Raw genomic sequence first — 18865 nt, 5'->3', positions numbered from 1 at the left:
GTAACATTGAGTCTGCTTTCCAGACCTCTCTGATGCCCTTTTGCATTGAGATAGCACCCACACCGGCACAATTATCTTGTGCTGCTTGTCTACACTTTTTAATGCTTTTATAATGAAATATTGAAAATTATCTCACCATTCAGCTCCATGTAAGTGAATTACCTTAACAGTCTAGCATCTAACTATGTATTTTATGTTGGTAAATGCTCCACTCAAAGATACTGATTTTATATTCTAATTATGCTTTAGATGAATTCCTCCTTTCTTTATGCTTTAGATGAATTCCTCCTTTCTTTGCACCCCTGAAGAAGGACCATACTGTATCCCGAAACGCGTTGGGTGTAAGGAGGTCTCTTCATATAACCCCCCTGTTATGGTGACAGTAATGAACTGTGTTTAGATGAATCAATGTTTCATTTCAATTTTAATCATGTTTAATTACTAATAAAATAAAATTGTTATTATATTACTCTTGTATATTTCTATTAGAATACTATTAGTTTCCCAAAAAGTCAATTTAGGGGAACCCCTTTTCTTGAAATAGTTTATTTGGGTCAGCTAGGTGTGTGTTGGTCCATCACAGGAGAGAGCTCTCAAACCCCCGCACATGAGTGGCCCACTATCTTTTCCATTGCAGCATTGCTGAGCTCAGCTACTGCAACAAGGGAAGTGAGAGTGTGTATGGAGTGTCTTAGCAACAAGGCAAGATGGGATGATGACACCTCTGGGGGGTTTTCAGCCAGGCTTCAGGAGATACATTAATGGCCTACACCATGAGGCGTAGCAAGACTCTGACAGTCACAAGCATGACACCCAGAGGCAGAGGAATGATGGGACTTGTAGTTTTGCAACAGCTGGAGGACTGCTAATTGCATATCCCTGTCCTAAACCGTGGCGGTTTAGGAGATATTTCAAGCACCTACAGATAAGCCTTAATATAGGCTTACCTGTAGGTAAAAGTGGTTTTGTACAGGGTGTACAACCGCTTTAACTTTAGGCAAAGCTGTAGTTTGTTTTTTTTATCTGCAGCTTTATCTCTGATAAAGGTGTAAAAACCCTTTAAAAGAGAAGTATGGCAAAAGCTTTTTTGGCCATACATCTCTTGTGGGTCACAGGAGTGCATTTACTTTCGTTCTCCTGTGACTCAGAATCAGCTGACAGCAGGCTAATGCCACTCCAGGCTCTGGAAGGCTCCTGACCATATTGTCGGGATCCACCCAGCTGCCTGACTGACAGTTGGCCAAAGCCAGCTGTGACTTCCCCCTCTCCAGTGAGTGCTGGACAGGCAGAGTGGACAGCAGTGATTGCTCAGGGACATGGAGGGGGGGTATAGATGTTCATTTTTACAAATCCACACTTTTCCTATAATTAATTGTTACCAAGAAAAAATAGATATGTTAAACATTTCATGAACATAGAGCACCAAAAAAAAAAAAAACCTTTATTTTTTTCAGCAGGCCCCCTACTTTTAAAGATACTTTTCATTATTTCTTTTTTGCTTTTTAGCATGTTGGGGGGGGGGGGGGGCAGGAACAAAATATGTTAAATATTAGAATAGTGTGTAGAGGTGGGGGCAGAACACAGTGACAAACGTTGGGAAAACAGGGACTCCAGAAGCAGAATACTGTACAAGCTTTGCCTTCAATCTGGTCGGAAGTTGGATGTCCAGACACCATAGGACTTCCGGTGCACGGCTTGTTCCCAGCAGAGCGGGGAATTGTGGGAGCTTTCATTCTTTCCCCAGGCTCTGCACCCATTCACCAGCAGCTGGCGCTGTGCCCGTCCCCGGCTGCCAGCAGATGTCGCTGTTCCCCCGGATGATCGGGGTCCCTTGCAGCTGGCCCTGTGTGTCTCCATGTCCCCGGCTTGCGGCTAGTGATGGCGGCCTCTCTGGCTGCGGCGGATCCCGGGGCCCCGGCCGAGGACTCATCTGACAGCGAGCCGGAGCCCGAGCCGCAGAAGCTGAGCCGGAAAGTGTCCACGTCTGGGCAGATCAAAAGAAAGGTGAGGAGGGGGAGGCTGGGACAAGAAAGGGGGGTGGGTGCAGCTAGTGGCAGGGGACATGGGCAACCTGCGGCCCTCTGACTGCTGGGGGACTACAAGGCTCAGCATTCCCCGTGACGGTCCGGCATGCTGGCACTTCCAGTTCTACAGTACGCTGTCCTCATCGGAGCCAGAGGAGAGAGGCCATGGGAGAGATACAGGGCGGGGAGGGAGCGATCACATAGAGATGGACACCGGGGACAGGTCTACAGAGGTCACCGGGGGACACAGGACAGTCAGTCCACACCTGTCACCTGTCACTGCACTCTCCACTGGGCAACCTCATCAGCACTGGAGGTCACTGTTGGCTGAGATAATTGTTGGTGTGGTTGACCATTGTACGGGCAGATCGTTGGCGCCGCTGACCGTTGTACGGGCAGATCGTTGGCGCCGCTGACCGTTGTACGGGCAGATCGTTGACGCCGCTGACCGTTGTACGGGCAGATCGTTGGCGCCGCTGACCGTTGTACGGGCAGATCGTTGGCGCCGCTGACCGTTGTACGGGCAGATCGTTGGCGCCGCTGACCGTTGTACGGGCAGATCGTTGGCGCCGCTGACCGTTGTACGGGCAGATCGTTGGCGCCGCTGACCGTTGTACGGGCAGATCGTTGGCGCCGCTGACCGTTGTACGGGCAGATCGTTGGCGCCGCTGACCGTTGTACGGGCAGATCGTTGGCGCCGCTGACCGTTGTACGGGCAGATCGTTGGCGCCGCTGACCGTTGTACGGGCAGATCGTTGGCGCCGCTGACCGTTGTACGGGCAGATCGTTGGCGCCGCTGACCGTTGTACGGGCAGATCGTTGATGCTGCTGACCGTTGGCGCTGCTGACCATTGGCCGGGCCGGTCATTGTTTGATCATTCCTTTGGCTGGGCTGATCATTGGCCAGGCTGATCATTGGCACTGCTGACCATGGGCCGGGCTGATTATTGTTTGAGCTGACCACTGGCATGGCTGACCGTTGGCCGGGCTGATCATTGGTGCTGCTGATCGTTGGCCAAGCTGATCATTGATTGGGCTGATCATTGTTACTGTTGACCAATGGCTGGGCTGATCATGGGAGGGGCTGATTATTAGTGGAGCTGTCAATTGGCCAGGCTGATCATTGGCGGAGCTGTCCATTTTCCGGCTCATCATTGGCGGAGCTGTCCATTTTCCGGCTCATCATTGGCGGAGCTGTCCATTAGCCATGATTTTCAGGGTCATACTTGGTGTTGAAGGTTTTTCCTTGGGATGTCCCTGCTCTGCAGTATAAACCAAATGTGCTGCAAATCTTTTTCTGCATTGCAGGTACATTTATTGAGAGCTGTCGGTGTGCTCTGGGATTTAGAAGCAAGTATAGAAATGAGGAATGATTACAAAATGAATGAATACAATAAAGTACAGGTTCCATATTAATGGAGAATGAATGGTGGGGGACAGGTATAAGGGGATGAGTGTAGATACCCCAGATTAGCAGAATGGGGCCAATGGAAGATATGTTTTTTAATACAACTGACTTTTAGTGTTTTTTAGGATTTTCCATAGAATGAAAAATTTACACAGAATCAAGTGTCTTGATATAACATACATAACACAGTTGCAGCATTCAATGGCTTATGGAGGCAGCTTGTCTCAGGGTAAAGCTCACCACACACCTTACAATTTAATTGCCTTTTGTTCTAGCAACAAGTAGGTAGTGCAAGGGGCCTGCTTTTATTGGATAGTTTTAGAAAGGCTTTATATTGCATGGTTTTAGTAGATCGTATAAGGATTGTGCTGTTGGGTTGTAAAATGTATGATGACCATTGGTCCAAAGTGTCTGCATCCAGGACCACTCATTGGTCCCTAACAGCATGTAATGGCTTACTCCACATGCACACTGAGCGTTAAAAATGCTGCTTTTAAGGGCATCTGGTGGGTTCTTTTTTTTTTTTTCTGCCCCTAAGCACCCCTCCGTGTTAGCCTGTGTCCATGCACATAGACGCAGAAAGAAAACCCAATGTCAGAGCGTCCAGGAGCAGCAAAAAAAAAACACTTGACGCATCTAAATGTGCATTAATAATGGGAATATCAAGCACTAAGCACAGCATTAATTTGTTTCAATTGTCAGAATAAATTATTATTCTGGCCAAAGAAAATAATTAATGCCCAGTGCTTGATGCACCTAGAAGTGTTACATGCGTGAGGCATTCTTTGTGCCAAAAGGCTGCTGCCAAGAGGAAAGGTGTTTAGACCCCTTTCAAACTGAGGCAGTTTTCATGCGTTTTAGTGCTAGAAATAGCGCCTGAAAACCACCTCCCATTCATTGCAATGAGTGCTTTCACACCGAGGAGGGACAATAGGAAAAGTCCTGCAAGCAGCATCTTTGGGGTGGTTTGGAAGCGCTGTATAAAGCGCTCCCAAAACGCCCCTGCCCAGTGCAATGAATGGGCAGCACTTTCGAAGTGCCTGAAAAGCAACACAGATGTTTTTAACCCCTTCTGTGGGGGTTAAAAACGCCCCGCAAGCAACCGAAAAGCGCTGCTAAAACGAGCGGCGCTTTACCGCTAATGCACGGGCGGCCCCAGTGTGAAAGGGGTCTTAGGAGAGCTGATCACACACCCAGTGCAGAAATACATAGATTATTGTGGTGTGTAGCCTTAATCAGCCATGTGAATGAGGCCTTAGAGCTTTCTGCAGTCAGGAAATACGTCCCTGTACCCATGAGTACCCCTCAGATGTTCTTATAGCTGCTGGCAACCCTCTGTACACACCACCTGTGACTCCTGAGTGCTGAAATACACCCAGATTTAACACCGTATGAGCAAATGCTTGACCCCCTGGGGCAAAAAATAGGAGCAAGGCAATATAAATTGGCTGTCAGTGGTGGTTGTAGATTTCACGCTAAATAAATAAAATAAAACCTGTATTCTAAAGAAAAATGGTGTGAGTCTGACACCATGGAAACTATTTTGAAATGTTGGCAACTAGATGTTGGTAGCTTGCAGGCAGGTTGTTAAGATTGATATGGATATATATATATAAAAAAGACCTTTTGTAAATCATTTCTTATTTGGTTGTATTTAGTCCAATTTTTCGATTTAGTAGTAAAAAAAAAACATAAAAAACAAAACGGGACCAGGACCCTGCGTGTTTTATTTGTTCGTTATGTGTTTTGACCAATGGCTGTGGTTTTGACAGATGTCAGCGATGATCAAAGCTGTGGTAGATACCCTGAGACATCATTATGATAGGCTGGAATGGGAATTTTCGGGTAATTTCCAGTTAGTCTGTGGTACGGGGACAAAGAAATGACGTTTGTGCAATGATCACGGGCTATCTTGTGCAATGATCATGGCCAGGGCCGCTGATAGGGCAGTACAGCCAGACCTTCTGTACCGGGCCCGAGCCCTGTCACTTCAAAAGGGGGCCTGGGCACCTGCCAGCTGTACTGCCTTGTGACACCTGTGGATCCCCTTGCAGCGCTGCCAGCTTTCTCCCTCCGGCAGCTCTGCAGGGGGGGATTGGTTCTACATACTTGCAAAGTGTCCCAATTTGAAGCAGCGGGGGGCAGCTGTGTTCACTGTGAACTCCAGGGTTTGGATGCAGCAGTGCTTCTGCTGAAAGAGGGTGAGTGGTGAGGGTTCCTGCTGGAGTGAAGTGACAGAAACTTCAGGATTTTGGAGAGGGGTTGAATATGGGGCCAACCTAGAATTGCAGGTAGCTGCCACTGCAGTGCTGGAGCTAGGAGCCAGTGAACACATCTCTGCCCAGCTATTTCTATATACCACCCCTAAGGCCTCTTGCACATGATACTCCTGTTTGAGCATCTACTTATATGCGTGTACTTGTGTGCGTTTTCACGTGTATATGCGTTTGCGCAATTTCACGCACAAAAGTGTGAAAACATATGTTCTCATTCTGAACAACGTGTAAATGGGCATTTGCGAACGTAATTGCGTGCATAAAGCGTACATTACTGACCAAAAAAAGCCTTTTTTTTAACTGAAGAATGCATGGAGCTTGTTTATGCGCCTGTGTGCATAGGCACATTACATATAATGGGTTGTATTTTAGCTCAGTAAAAAAAAAAAAAAAAAAAAAAAAAAGCCGTACTGAGCTTTTTCAAGCTGCAGTGTGCAAGAGGCCTAAAGCCTTGTACACATGATCTGATTTTCCGCCAGGAATTGTATGATGACAGACTGTTGGCCGAAAGTCTGACCGTTTGTACGCTCCATCAGACAATTGTTGTCAGACTTTCCGCCAACAAATGTTGGATGGCAGGATTATAAATTTTCCACGGATAACTGTCTTTTGTCAGATTTTCCAATCGTGTGAACGCAAATCTGTCACACAAAAGTCCAAAGTAAAAACACGCATGCTCGAAATCATTGCTCACCAAACATGACATTAGCAGAAGGTGCCCAAAGGGTGGCGTTCCAGAGCTGAAATTCCTCGTAGTACGTCACTACATTCGTGTTTGTTGGCCGTCAATTGTGTACCATTTGTATGCAAGTTCACGGCACATACCCTTCAGACAAAAGTCTGATGCTTTGTCTGCGGAAAATCCAATCGTTTGTACGAGGCTTTAGGCTCCCTGTATACTTCATGTTCCTGCTCGCATTTTTTTTTTTTTGCTTGTTTTTTGTTGGAAAGATATTTCACTCTGTTCTGGATGGAGAGATCATTGCTGGGAAGGAAGCACCTGGGTATTATTTGGGACACAGACTAGTTTGTTTCTTTGTCCTAAAGGATACCGATGTAACGTTAGTCATGGAACTAGGTTGTTCCTTGAACCTAACAATAGGTAGAGGTGCATGGTATACCCCGGGCATGGTCTCTGAAATCCAGGCACAGGGATGGAATTTTGTGGTTGTGTCATTGTTTCAGGTTTATACGTGTTGTTGGACTCGACATTTATATAGGAAGGTCTTGCATTTATTTATGCAAGTCGAGGGACGAATTGACGGTAAGGTCTTTTCGTACAAGTTAGAGGCTTTGCTGCCAAATCAGAGTCCTGAAGTATCGTTGACATGCCAAAATTGGAAAAGGCCGTACTGAGCAAGCCTACCTAATCCCCACCCGTATCTACAGCAAAGAGTTATAGGAGGTTGGGTGCGGGATGCGTAATTTGATGGGTCACATATATATGCATATATTATGGTAATGGGTTTATTTATGTTATAGTATAGTGAGACATATGTGTATTTGAGGTTAGGAATATGGGTGAGTAAGGCCCTCCTCGGGACTCTGTATCTGAAAGCTGGTTAATATGTTGCTCGAAGTGTGAGCTGGTGAATGGACACCCCCCTTGCCTGTATTGCACCCTGTCGTGAAGATATCGGAAAGGAGAAGACACAAAATGGTGACATGGAAGCTGTCACTGAAGAATGATGGTGGTGTGTCACTCAGTGGCAAAGCGGCGCATGTTGGGAAGCACAACACATTAAAGTGGAGTTCCACCCAAAAGTGGAACTTCCACTCATCGGATTCCTCCCCCCCTCCGGTGTCACAGTTGGCACCTTTCAGGGGGGGAGGGGGGTGCAGATACCTGTATATTACAGGTATCTGTACCCACTTCTGGCGTAGATAGCCGCAGAATCTGCGGTTATTTACGCCACATCCTGTTCCCCCCCTGCTATCTGCTGGGAAACACACGGGTCCCAGAGACAGCAGGGACCAGCCGTATTGCGCTGCGCGACTCGCGCATGCGCAGTAGGGAACCGGGAAGTGAAGCCGCACGGCTTCACTTCCTGATTCCCTTCCCGAAGATGGAGGCGGCAGCACCCGAGGACCGAGAGACGGTTCGGCCTCGGGTGCCGACATCGCGGGCGCCCTGGACAGGTAAGTGTCCATGTTTTAAAAGTCAGCAGCTGCAGTATTTGTAGCTGAAATGTTTTTTTTTTTAAAGTCAGCAGCTACAGCTTGGGGACTGACTGGAATGTAACCATTTGTAGAACAAAAGCTTGGCTTCTGACCAACTGGGGTGATAAGATTGAAATCCTTGATTAACACTCTTCAAAGAGGGCCATTGCTGAAGGTGGGCTACAGAAGATAAAAGGACCAACAGTCAATGAAGATGACCCGGGTCACATAGTGATGATACATGTACGAATGCTGACCCTAGAGGCCAATACAGCAGGACAGACAGAAATATAATAACTACTTTGATTCGTCAGAAACCAAGATGGGCTGGCCAAGGGAAATGGGCCTGGAAGGTGTATGGATGGAGTTTAAAAAGTGCACACGGAAGGGAAATCGGTCCTTTTTCTGCTCTTGGCTTGCTTGCCTGATGGCTCTCGTGCCGCATGGCTCTCAGTTACCATTTTGAGCCCAGCTGACGGAACAATATCTAAGGGACAACCTTACACAACGTATCTTTGACGTTTTTGTATTTTATATGCTCTGTAATATTTTCCCTTAGTGTTTTTATGTTAACATTTTCTATTTTCTTGGGAAATAAATAAGATATTGTTTTACCAAGCAGTGTGTTTATTTTCATAGCTAACCTTATATCATTGTACTATCAACAGTAACATTATCAGACTTGTAATATACTAGCTAACTATAGGAATAGACAAGTTAATACATAAATGGAATAAATAGAGGGAATCCATATCCACCCAGGCAATATTTATTTCATAGTTTATTTCAGCATGTATACAGCCCTGTCTGACAATATGACAGCCGGCTTCTGTCAAAGGGGCATGACCAAAAAAGGTCTGCCGACCATCTCCTGATCAGCGCTGACCGTAGTGTTCTGACGAGGGGGGGGGGTCCCCCTGTCAGAACACAATAGAAAAGCAGAGGAGATCACTATACTAACATTGGATTGTTAGTACAGCGGCTCCGACCTGAAATGTTTTTTTTCGTTCAGCCTGCTGGGTTAAATAGAAAAGAAAAAAAAAAAATAGCAGTGTCTACTTGGCATTAGGCCACATGCACATTTGACGATTACTGAATGTATGACAAAGTGCACAGGTAAAGAGCTTTTGCAGTGCATTTGGAAATGCACTGCAAATGCGCATAGCACTTGTGGTGCCATTAATGGTTAATGGCACCCCAAATGCAATTAGCAGACCTGAGTTTTGTCATGTGGCATAGCCGCATGCGTTAAAGGGGTCTAAAGCCTCTATGATGTGTTTGTCACACATATGGCAGCCCATTCAAGTGAATGGGCTACCCTATGTTCAAAAACATAGGGTAGCCCATTCACTTGAATGGGCTGCCATATGTGTGACAAACACATCATAGAGGCTTTAGACCCCTTTAACGCATGCGGCTATGCCACATGACAAAACTCAGGTCTGCTAATTGCATTTGGGGTGCCATTAACCATTAATGGCACCACAAGTGCTAAGCGCATTTGCAGTGCATTTCCAAATGCACTGCAAAAGCTCTTTACCTGTGCACTTTGTCATACATTCAGTAATCGTCAAATGTGCATGTGGCCTAATGCCAAGTAGACACTGCTATTTTTTTTTTTTCTTTCCTATTTAACCCAGCAGGCTGAACGAAAAAAAACATTTCAGGTCGGAGCCGCTGTACTAACAATCCAATGTTAGTATAGTGATCTCCTCTGCTTTTCTATTGTGTTCTGACAGGGGGACCCCCCCCCCTCGTCAGAACACTACGGTCAGCGCTGATCAGGAGATGGTCGGCAGACCTTTTTTGGTCATGCCCCTTTGACAGAAGCCGGCTGTCATATTGTCAGACAGGGCTGTATACATGCTGAAATAAACTATGAAATAAATATTGCCTGGGTGGATATGGATTCTCTCTATTTATTCCATTTATGTATTAACTTGTCTATTCCTATAGTTAGCTAGTATATTAAAAGTCTGATAATGTTACTGTTGATAGTAAAATGATATAAGGTTAGCTATGAAAATAAACACACTGCTTGGTAAAACAATATCTTAACATTTCCTATTTTCTTGGGAAATAAATAACATAAAAACACTAAGGGAAAATATTACAGAGCATATAAAATACAAAAACGTCAAAGATACGTTGTGTAAGGTTGTCCCTTAGATATGGTTGTCCCGTCAGCTGGGCTCAAAATGGTAACTGAGAGCCATCAGGCAAGCAAGCCAAGAGCAGAAAAAGGACCGATTTCCCTTCCGTGTGCACTTTTTAAACTCCATCCATACACCTTCCAGGCCCATTTCCCTTGGCCAGCCCATCTTGGTTTCTGACGAATCAAAGTAGTTATTATATTTCTGTCTGTCCTGCTGTACTGGCCTCTAGGGTCAGCATTCGTACATGTATCATCACTATGTGACCCGGGTCATCTTCGTTGACTGTTGGTCCTTTTGATCTTCTGTAGCCCACCTTCAGCAATGGCCCTCTTTGAAGAGTGTTAATCAAGGATTTCAATCTTATAACCCCAGTTGGTCAGAAGCCAAGCTTTTGTTCTACAAAGCTTTGATGTGCAACTGGTTACATTCCAGTCAGCCCCCAAGAATGTGGAGGCTTGGTGTATCCAGTTTTCATATTCAAACACATCTTGTTTTATGAAATAAAACATGTTGCCTTTCAACATAATGACACTTTGCACCTAAAGGGCGCATATCACCCTTCTTCAGACACGGCTCCTATGGAACAGTCCATAACTGTCTTAACGCGTTGCGCTTCCCAACATGTGTTTCAGAACCAGTTCCTATGGAACAGTCCATAACTGTCTTAATGCGTTGCGCTTCTCAACATGTGCTTCAGAAACAGCTCCTATGGAACGGTCCATAACGGTCTTAAAGTGGAGCTCCACCGAAATGTTTTTTTTTTAAAAGTCAGCAGCTGCAGTATTTGTAGCTGCTGACTTTAAAAAAAAAAACATTTCAGCTACAAATACTGCAGCTGCTGACTTTTAAAACATGGACACTTACCTGTCCAGGGCGCCCGCGATGTCGGCACCCGAGGCCGAACTGTCTCTCGGTCCTCGGGTGCTGCTGCCTCCATCTTCGGGAAGGGAATCAGGAAGTGAAGCCGTGCGGCTTCACTTCCCGGTTCCCTACTGCGCATGCGCGAGTCGCGCAGCGCAATACGGCTGGTCCCTGCTGTCTCTGGGACCCGTGTCTTTCCCAGCAGACAGCAGGGGGGGAACAGGATGTGGCGTAAATAACCGCAGATTCTGCGGCCATCTACGCCAGAAGTGGGTACAGATACCTGTAATATACAGGTATCTGCACCCCCCTCCCCCCTGAAAGGTGCCAACTGTGACACCGGAGGGGGGGAGGAATCCGATGAGTGGAAGTTCCACTTTTGGGTGGAACTCCACTTTAATGTGTTGTGCTTCCCAACATGCGCCGCTTTGCCACTGAGTGACACACCACCATCATTCTTCAGTGACAGCTTCCATGTCACCATTTTGTGTCTTCTCCTTTCCGATATCTTCACGACAGGGTGCAATACAGGCAAGGGGGGTGTCCATTCACCAGCTCACACTTCGAGCAACATATTAACCAGCTTTCAGATACAGAGTCCCGAGGAGGGCCTTACTCACCCATATTCCTAACCTCACATACACATATGTCTCACTATACTATAACATAAATAAACCCATTACCATAATATATGCATATATATGTGACCCATCAAATTACGCATCCCGCACCCAACCTCCTATAACTCTTTGCTGTAGATACGGGTGGGGATTAGGTAGGCTTGCTCAGTACGGCCTTTTCCAATTTTGGCATGTCAACGATACTTCAGGACTCTGATTTGGCAGCAAAGCCTCTAACTTGTACGAAAAGACCTTACCGTCAATTCGTCCCTCGACTTGCATAAATAAATGCATGACCTTCCTATATAAATGTCGAGTCCAACAACACGTATAAACCTGAAACAATGACACAACCACAAAATTCCATCCCTGTGCCTGGATTTCAGAGACCATGCCCGGGGTATACCATGCACCTCTACCTATTGTTAGGTTCAAGGAACAATCTAGTTCCATGACTAACGTTACATCGGTATCCTTTAGGACAAAGAAACAAACTAGTCTGTGTCCCAAATAATACCCAGGTGCTTCCTTCCCAGCAATGATCTCTCCATCCAGAACAGAGTGAAATATCTTTCCAACATTTCTCGTTCACCACCGTGTATTGACCTGGTATACAAATGACATCATAGCCCGTTCAACACCTCCAGGAAAAAGGTCCCTGCACATACGCAACCACTGGGAAACTGGTATTGTGTAGACCTAGCCTAGGGCCTTTTTTTACATTGAGCGTGGCTTTGAAATTGCATGTCAGTGCAATTTTGACATCTGTGCAGCCTAATGCCCAGATGTCTAAGCAAGTCGCACCTGAAATCGCCAAAAGTAGTGCAGGAACTACTTTTTCAAATCGGTGCTGAACCGCAAAGTTGGCATCACACTGATTTGAACAGTGCCATTGCCAACAATAGACTGCTACTTGTCATACGATTTGACCTGTCAAATTGCATGACACGTCACTCCAATGTTAACGAGAGCTAAAGGTTTAACCACTTGCCGACCGCCTAACGTATATATACGTCGGCAGAATGGCACGGGCAGGCAGAATCACGTACCTGTACGTGATCTGCCCCCCGGTGCCATCGGCGGTCGGCATCTGACTGGGAGCGTCGGGAGGCGAGGGGGAGACCATCCGATCGTGGCCCCCCCCTCGCGATCGCTCCCAGCCAATGGGAATCCTCCTCTGCCTGTGTGTAGTTTCACACAGGCAGAGGATGTGATGTCATCTCTCCTCGGTCTGGCAGTTTCCGTCCAGCGCCGAGGAGAGAAGACATGTAAGTCCACACAACACAAACACACACAGTAGAACATGCCAGGCATACTTTACACCCCCGATCCCCCCCCGATCGCCCCCCGATCCCCCCCCAATCACCCCCCCCCCCCCTGTCACAAACTGACATTAGCAGTATTTTTTTTTTTTTTTTTTTTTTTTTCTGATTACTGCATAGTGTCAGTTTGTGACAGTTACAGTGTTAGGGCAGTGAATATTACCCCCCTTTAGGTCTAGGGTACCCCTCTAACCCCCCCTAATAAAGTTTTAACCCCTTGATCACCCCCTGTCACCAGTGTCACTAAGCGATCATTTTTCTGATCGCTGTATTAGTGTCGCTGGTGACGCTAGTTAGTGAGGTAAATATTTAGGTTCGCCGTCAGCGTTTTATAGCGACAGGGACCCCCATATACTATCTAATAAATGTTTTAACCCCTTGATTGCCCCCTAGTTAACCCTTTCACCACTGATCACCGTATAACTGTTACGAGTGACGCTGGTTAGTTCGTTTATTTTTTATAGTGTCAGGGCACCCGCCGTTTATTACCGAATAAAGGTTTAGCCCCCTGATCGCCCAGCGGTGATATGCGTCGCCCCAGGCAGCGTCAGATTAGCGCCAGTACCGCTAACACCCACGCACGCAGCATACGCCTCCCTTAGTGGTATAGTATCTGTACGGATCAATATCTGATCCAATCAGATCTATACTAGCGTCCCCAGCAGTTTAGGGTTCCCGAAAACGCAGTGTTAGCGGGATCAGCCCAGATACCCGCTAGCACCTGCGTTTTGCCCCTCTGCCCGGCCCACCCAAGTGCAGTATCGATCGATCACTGTCACTTACAAAACACTAAACGCATAACTGCAGCGTTCGCATAGTCAGGCCTGATCCCTGCGATCGCTAACAGTTTTTTTGGTAGCGTTTTGGTGAACTGGCAAGCACCAGCCCCAGGCAGCGTCAGATTAGCGCCAGTACCGCTAACACCCACGCACGCACCGTACACCTCCCTTAGTGGTATAGTATCTGATCGGATCAATATCTGATCTGATCAGATCTATACTAGCGTCCCCAGCAGTTTAGGGTTCCCACAAACGCAGTGTTAGCGGGATCAGCCCAGATACCTGCTAGCACCTGCGTTTTGCCCCTCCGCCCGGCCCAGCCCAGCCCACCCAAGTGCAGTATCGATCGATCACTGACACTTACAAAACACTAAACGCATAACTGCAGCGTTCGCAGAGTCAGGCCTGATTCCTGCGATCGCTAACAGTTTTTCTGGTAGCGTTTTGGTGAACTGGCAAGCACCAGCCCCAGGCAGCGTCAGGTTAGCGCCAGTACCGCTAACACCCACGCACACAGCATACGCCTCCCTTAGTGGTATAGTATCTGATCGGATCAATATCTGATCCGATCAGATCTATACTAGCGTCCCCAGCAGTTTAGGGTTCCCACAAACGCAGTGTTAGCGGGATCAGCCCAGATACCTGCTAGCACCTGCGTTTTGCCCCTCCGCCCGGCCCAGCCCAGCCCACCCAAGTGCAGTATCGATCGATCACTGTCACTTACAAAACACTAAACACATAACTGCAGCGTTCGCAGAGTCAGGCCTGATCCTTGCGATCGCTAACAGTTTTTTTGGTAGCGTTTTGGTGAACTGGCAAGCACCAGCGGCCTAGTACACCCCGGTCGTAGTCAAACCAGCACTGCAGTAACACTTGGTGACGTGGCGAGTCCCATAAGTGCAGTTCAAGCTGGTGAGGTGGCAAGCACAAGTAGTGTCCCGCTGCCACCAAGAAGACAAACACAGGCCCGTCGTGCCCATAGTGCCCTTCCTGCTGCATTCGCCAATCCTAATTGGGAACCCACCGCTTCTGCAGCGCCCGTACTTCCCCCATTCACATCCCCAATCAAATGCAGTCGGCTGCATGAGAGGCATTTTCTTTATGTCCTCCCGAGTACCCCTACCCAACGAACCCCCCCCAAAAAAGATGTGTCTGCAGCAAGCGCGGATATAGGCGTGACACCCGCTATCATTGTCCCTCCTGTCCTGACAATCCTGGTCTTTGCATTGGTGAATATTTTGAACGCTACTATGCACTAGTTGAGTATTAGCGTAGGGTACAGCATTCCACAGACTAGGACACACTTTCACAGGGTCTCCCAAGATGCCATCGCATTTTGAGAGACCCGAACCTGGAACCGGTTACAGTTATAAAAGTTAGTTACAAAAAAAAGTGTAAAAAAAAAAAAAAACACATACAAAAATATAAAATAAAAAAAAAATAGTTGTCGTTTTATTGTTCTTTCTCTCTCTATTCTCTCTCTCTATTGTTCTGTTCTTTTTTACTGTATTCTATTCTGCAATGTTTTATTGTTATTATGTTTTATCATGTTTGCTTTTCAGGTATGCAATTTTTTATACCTTACCGTTTACTGTGCTTTATTGTTAACCATTTTTTTGTCTTCAGGTACGCCATTCACGACTTTGAGTGGTTATACCAGAATGATGCCTGCAGGTTTAGGTATCATCTTGGTATCATTCTTTTCAGCCAGCGGTCGGCTTTCATGTAAAAGCAATCCTAGCGGCTAATTAGCCTCTAGACTGCTTTTACAAGCAGTGGGAGGGAATGCCCCTCCCCCCCCAACGTCTTCCGTGTTTTTCTCTGGCTCTCCTGTCTCAACAGGGAACCTGAAAATGCAGCCGGTGATTCAGCCAGCTGACCATAGAGCTGATCAGAGACCAGAGTGGCTCCAAACATCTCTATGGCCTAAGAAACCGGAAGCTACGAGCATTTTATGACTTAGATTTCGCCGGATGTAAACAGCGCCATTGGGAAATTGGGAAAGCATTTTATCACACCGATCTTGGTGTGGTCAGATGCTTTGAGGGCAGAGGAGAAATCTAGGGTCTAATAGACCCCAATTTTTGCAAAAAAGAGTACCTGTCACTACCTATTGCTATGATAGGGGATATTTACATTCCCTGAGATAACAATAAAAATGATTAAAAAAAAAAAAAAATGAAAGGAACAGTTTAAAAATAAGATAAAAAAATAATAATAATAAAGAAAAAAAAAAAAAAAAAAAAAAAAAGCACCCCTGTCCCCCCTGCTCTCGCGCTAAGGCGAACGCAAGCGTCGGTCTGGCGTCAAATGTAAACAGCAATTGCACCATGCATGTGAGGTATCGCTGCGAAGGTCAGATCGAGGGCAGTAAGTTTAGCAGTAGACCTCCTCTGTAAATCTAAAGTGGTAACCTGTAAAGGCTTTTAAAGGCTTTTAAAAATGTATTTAGTTTGTCGCCACTGCACGTTTGTGCGCAATTTTAAAGCATGTCATGTTTGGTATCCATGTACTCGGCCTAAGATCATCTTTTTTATTTCATCAAACATTTGGGCAATATAGTGTGTTTTAGTGCATTAAAATGTAAAAAAGTGTGTTTTTTCCCCAAAAAATGCGTTTGAAAAATCGCTGCGCAAATACTGTGTGAAAAAAAAAAATGAAACACCCACCATTTTAATCTGTAGGGCATTTGCTTTAAAAAAAATATATAATGTTTGGGGGTTCAAAGTAATTTTCTTGCAAAAAAAAATTATTTTTTTATGTAAACAATAAGTGTCAGAAAGGGCTTTGTCTTCAAGTGGTTAGAAGTGTGGGTGATGTGTGACATAAGCTTCTAGATGTTGTGCATAAAATGCCAGGACAGTTCAAAACCCCCCCAAATGACCCCATTTTGGAAAGTAGACACCCCAAGCTATTTGCTGAGAGTCATGTTGAGTCCATGGAATAATTTATATTGTGACACAAGTTGCGGGAAAGAGACAATTTTTTATTTTTTTTATTTTTTTTTGCGCAAAGTTGTCACTAAATGATATATTGCTCAAACATGCCATGGGAATATGTGAAATTACACCCCAAAATACATTCTGCTGCTTCTCCTGAGTACGGGGATACCACATGTGTGGGACTTTTTGGGAGCCTAGCCGCGTACGGGACCCCGAAAACCAAGCACCGCCTTCAGGCTTTCTAAGGCCGTAAATTTTTGATTTCACTCTTCACTGCCTATCACAGTTTCGGAGGCCATGGAATGCCCAGGTGGCAAAAAAACCCCCCAAATGACCCCATTTTGGAAAGTAGACACCCCAAGCTATTTGATGAGAGGTATAGTGAGTATTTTGCAGACCTCACTTTTTGTCACAAAGTTTTGAAAATTGAAAAAAGAAAAAAAAAAATTTTTTTTCTCGTCTTTCTTTATTTTCAAAAACAAATGAGAGCTGCAAAATACTCACCATGCCTCTCAGCAAATAGCTTGGGGTGTCTACTTTCCAAAATGGGGTCATTTGGGGGGGGTTTGTGCCACCTGGGCATTCCATGGCCTCCGAAACTGTGATAGGCAGTGAGGAGTAAAATCAAAAATGTACGCCCTTAGAAATCCTGAAGGCAGTGATTGGTTTTCGGGGTCCCGTACGCGGCTAGGCTCCCAAAAAGTCCCACACATGTGGTATCCCCATACTCAGGAGAAGCAGCTAAATGTATTTTGGGGTGCAATTCCACATATGCCCATGGCCTGTGTGAGCAATATATCATTTAGTGACAACTTTGTGCAAAAAAAAAAAAAAAAAAAAAAAAATTTGTCACTTTCCCGCAACTTGTGTCAAAATATAAAACATTCCATGGACTCAACATGCCTCAAAGCAAATAGCTTGGGGTGTCTACTTTCCAAAATGGGGTCATTTGGGGGGGTTTTATGTCATCTGGGCATTTTATGGCCTTCAAAACTGTGATAGGTAGTGAGGAGTAAAATCAAAAATGTACGCCCTTAGAAATCCTGAAGGCAGTGATTGGTTTTCGGGGCCCCGTACGCGGCTAGGCTCCCAAAAAGTCTCACACATGTGGTATCCCCATACTCAGGAGAAGCAGCTAAATGTATTTTGGGGTGCAATTCCACATATGCCCATGGCCTGTGTGAGCAATATATCATTTAGTGACAACTTTTTGTAATTTTTTTTTTTTTTTTTTTTTTTTTTGTCATTGTTCAATCACTTGGGACAAAAAAAATGAATATTCAATGGGCTCAACATGCCTCTCAGCAAATTCCTTGGGGTGTCTACTTTCCAAAATGGGGTCATTTGTGGGGGTTTTGTACTGCCCTGCCATTTTAGCACCTCAAGAAACGACATAGGCAGTCATAAATTAAAGGCTGTGTAAATTCCAGAAAATGTACCCTAGTTTGTAGACGCTATAACTTTTGCGCAAACCAATAAATATACACTTATTGACATTTTTTTTACCAAAGACATGTGGCCGAATACATTTTGGCCTAAATGTATGACTAAAATTGAGTTTATTGGATTTTTTTTAGAACAAAAAGTAGAAAATATCATTTTTTTTCAAAATTTTCGGTCTTTTTCCGTGTATAGCGCAAAAAATAAAAACGGCAGAGGTGATCAAATACTATCAAAAGAAAGCTCTATTTGTGGGAAGAAAAGGACGCAAATTTCGTTTGGGTACAGCATTGCATGACCGCGCAATTAGCAGTTAAAGCGACGCAGTGCCGAATTGTAAAAAGTGCTCTGGTCAGGAAGGGGGTAAAACCTTCCGGGGCTGAAGTGGTTAAAGGAAAAAGGCAAAATCCATATCAAGCTAACCATTCATCACGCATAGAAAATGATTTACTCCAGTAATGGAATATTAGTAGGTAATGTTTTGTATCTTTTCTGTGAGATATTTTAACCACTTCGTGCCGGCAGTATGTCATATGACGTCATGGACTTTTAGCGGTGATATCTGAATGATGCCTGCAGCTACAGATATAATTTTTTTCCGCCGGCGATTCTGTGCACCGTAAGAGCAATCATAGTGGCAGTTCAGCCGCTTGATCTTCTTACAGGTGGCGGGAGCATCCTCCTGTGCTTCTCCTGTCTCGCCCGTGAGATCGGCGAGCTGGAGAATGAATCGGTCACCGCCGGAAGTTGGCCATAGAGATTTCTGTTGACCAGGTGGTCCCCAGTGATGTAAACAATGTCGGGGATTTGGCTGGAAAGGCCGAGACATTTTATTTATTTTTTTGATCTTGGTATTTCCAGCCTGAAGGAGAGATCT

General features: G+C 45.5%; 1 protein-coding gene across 5 annotated transcripts in view; it reads left to right on the top strand.

Annotated features, from left to right (window-relative positions):
* Positions 1 to 1786: 1786 nt before the first annotated feature.
* Positions 1787 to 18865, top strand: part of DGKD (diacylglycerol kinase delta) — a 169345-nt gene continuing 152266 nt past the window's right edge. For 4 of the 5 annotated variants that reach the window (XM_073625750.1, XM_073625748.1, XM_073625752.1 and 1 more), the window contains exon 1: positions 1788 to 2004. In XM_073625750.1, the coding sequence (XP_073481851.1) occupies positions 1879 to 2004 (126 nt within the window). In that variant the 5' untranslated portion in view covers positions 1788 to 1878. Of the gene's footprint in view, positions 2005 to 18865 lie in introns of all 5 variants that reach the window. The other variant, XM_073625749.1, reaches the window with a different exon arrangement.

Source organism: Aquarana catesbeiana, linkage group LG04 (assembly GCF_042186555.1).
Source record: "Aquarana catesbeiana isolate 2022-GZ linkage group LG04, ASM4218655v1, whole genome shotgun sequence".
Classification (NCBI taxonomy): domain Eukaryota; kingdom Metazoa; phylum Chordata; class Amphibia; order Anura; family Ranidae; genus Aquarana; species Aquarana catesbeiana.
The sequence above is the reverse complement of the archived record's forward strand: the minus strand, read 5'-3'. Positions and strand labels throughout refer to the sequence as shown.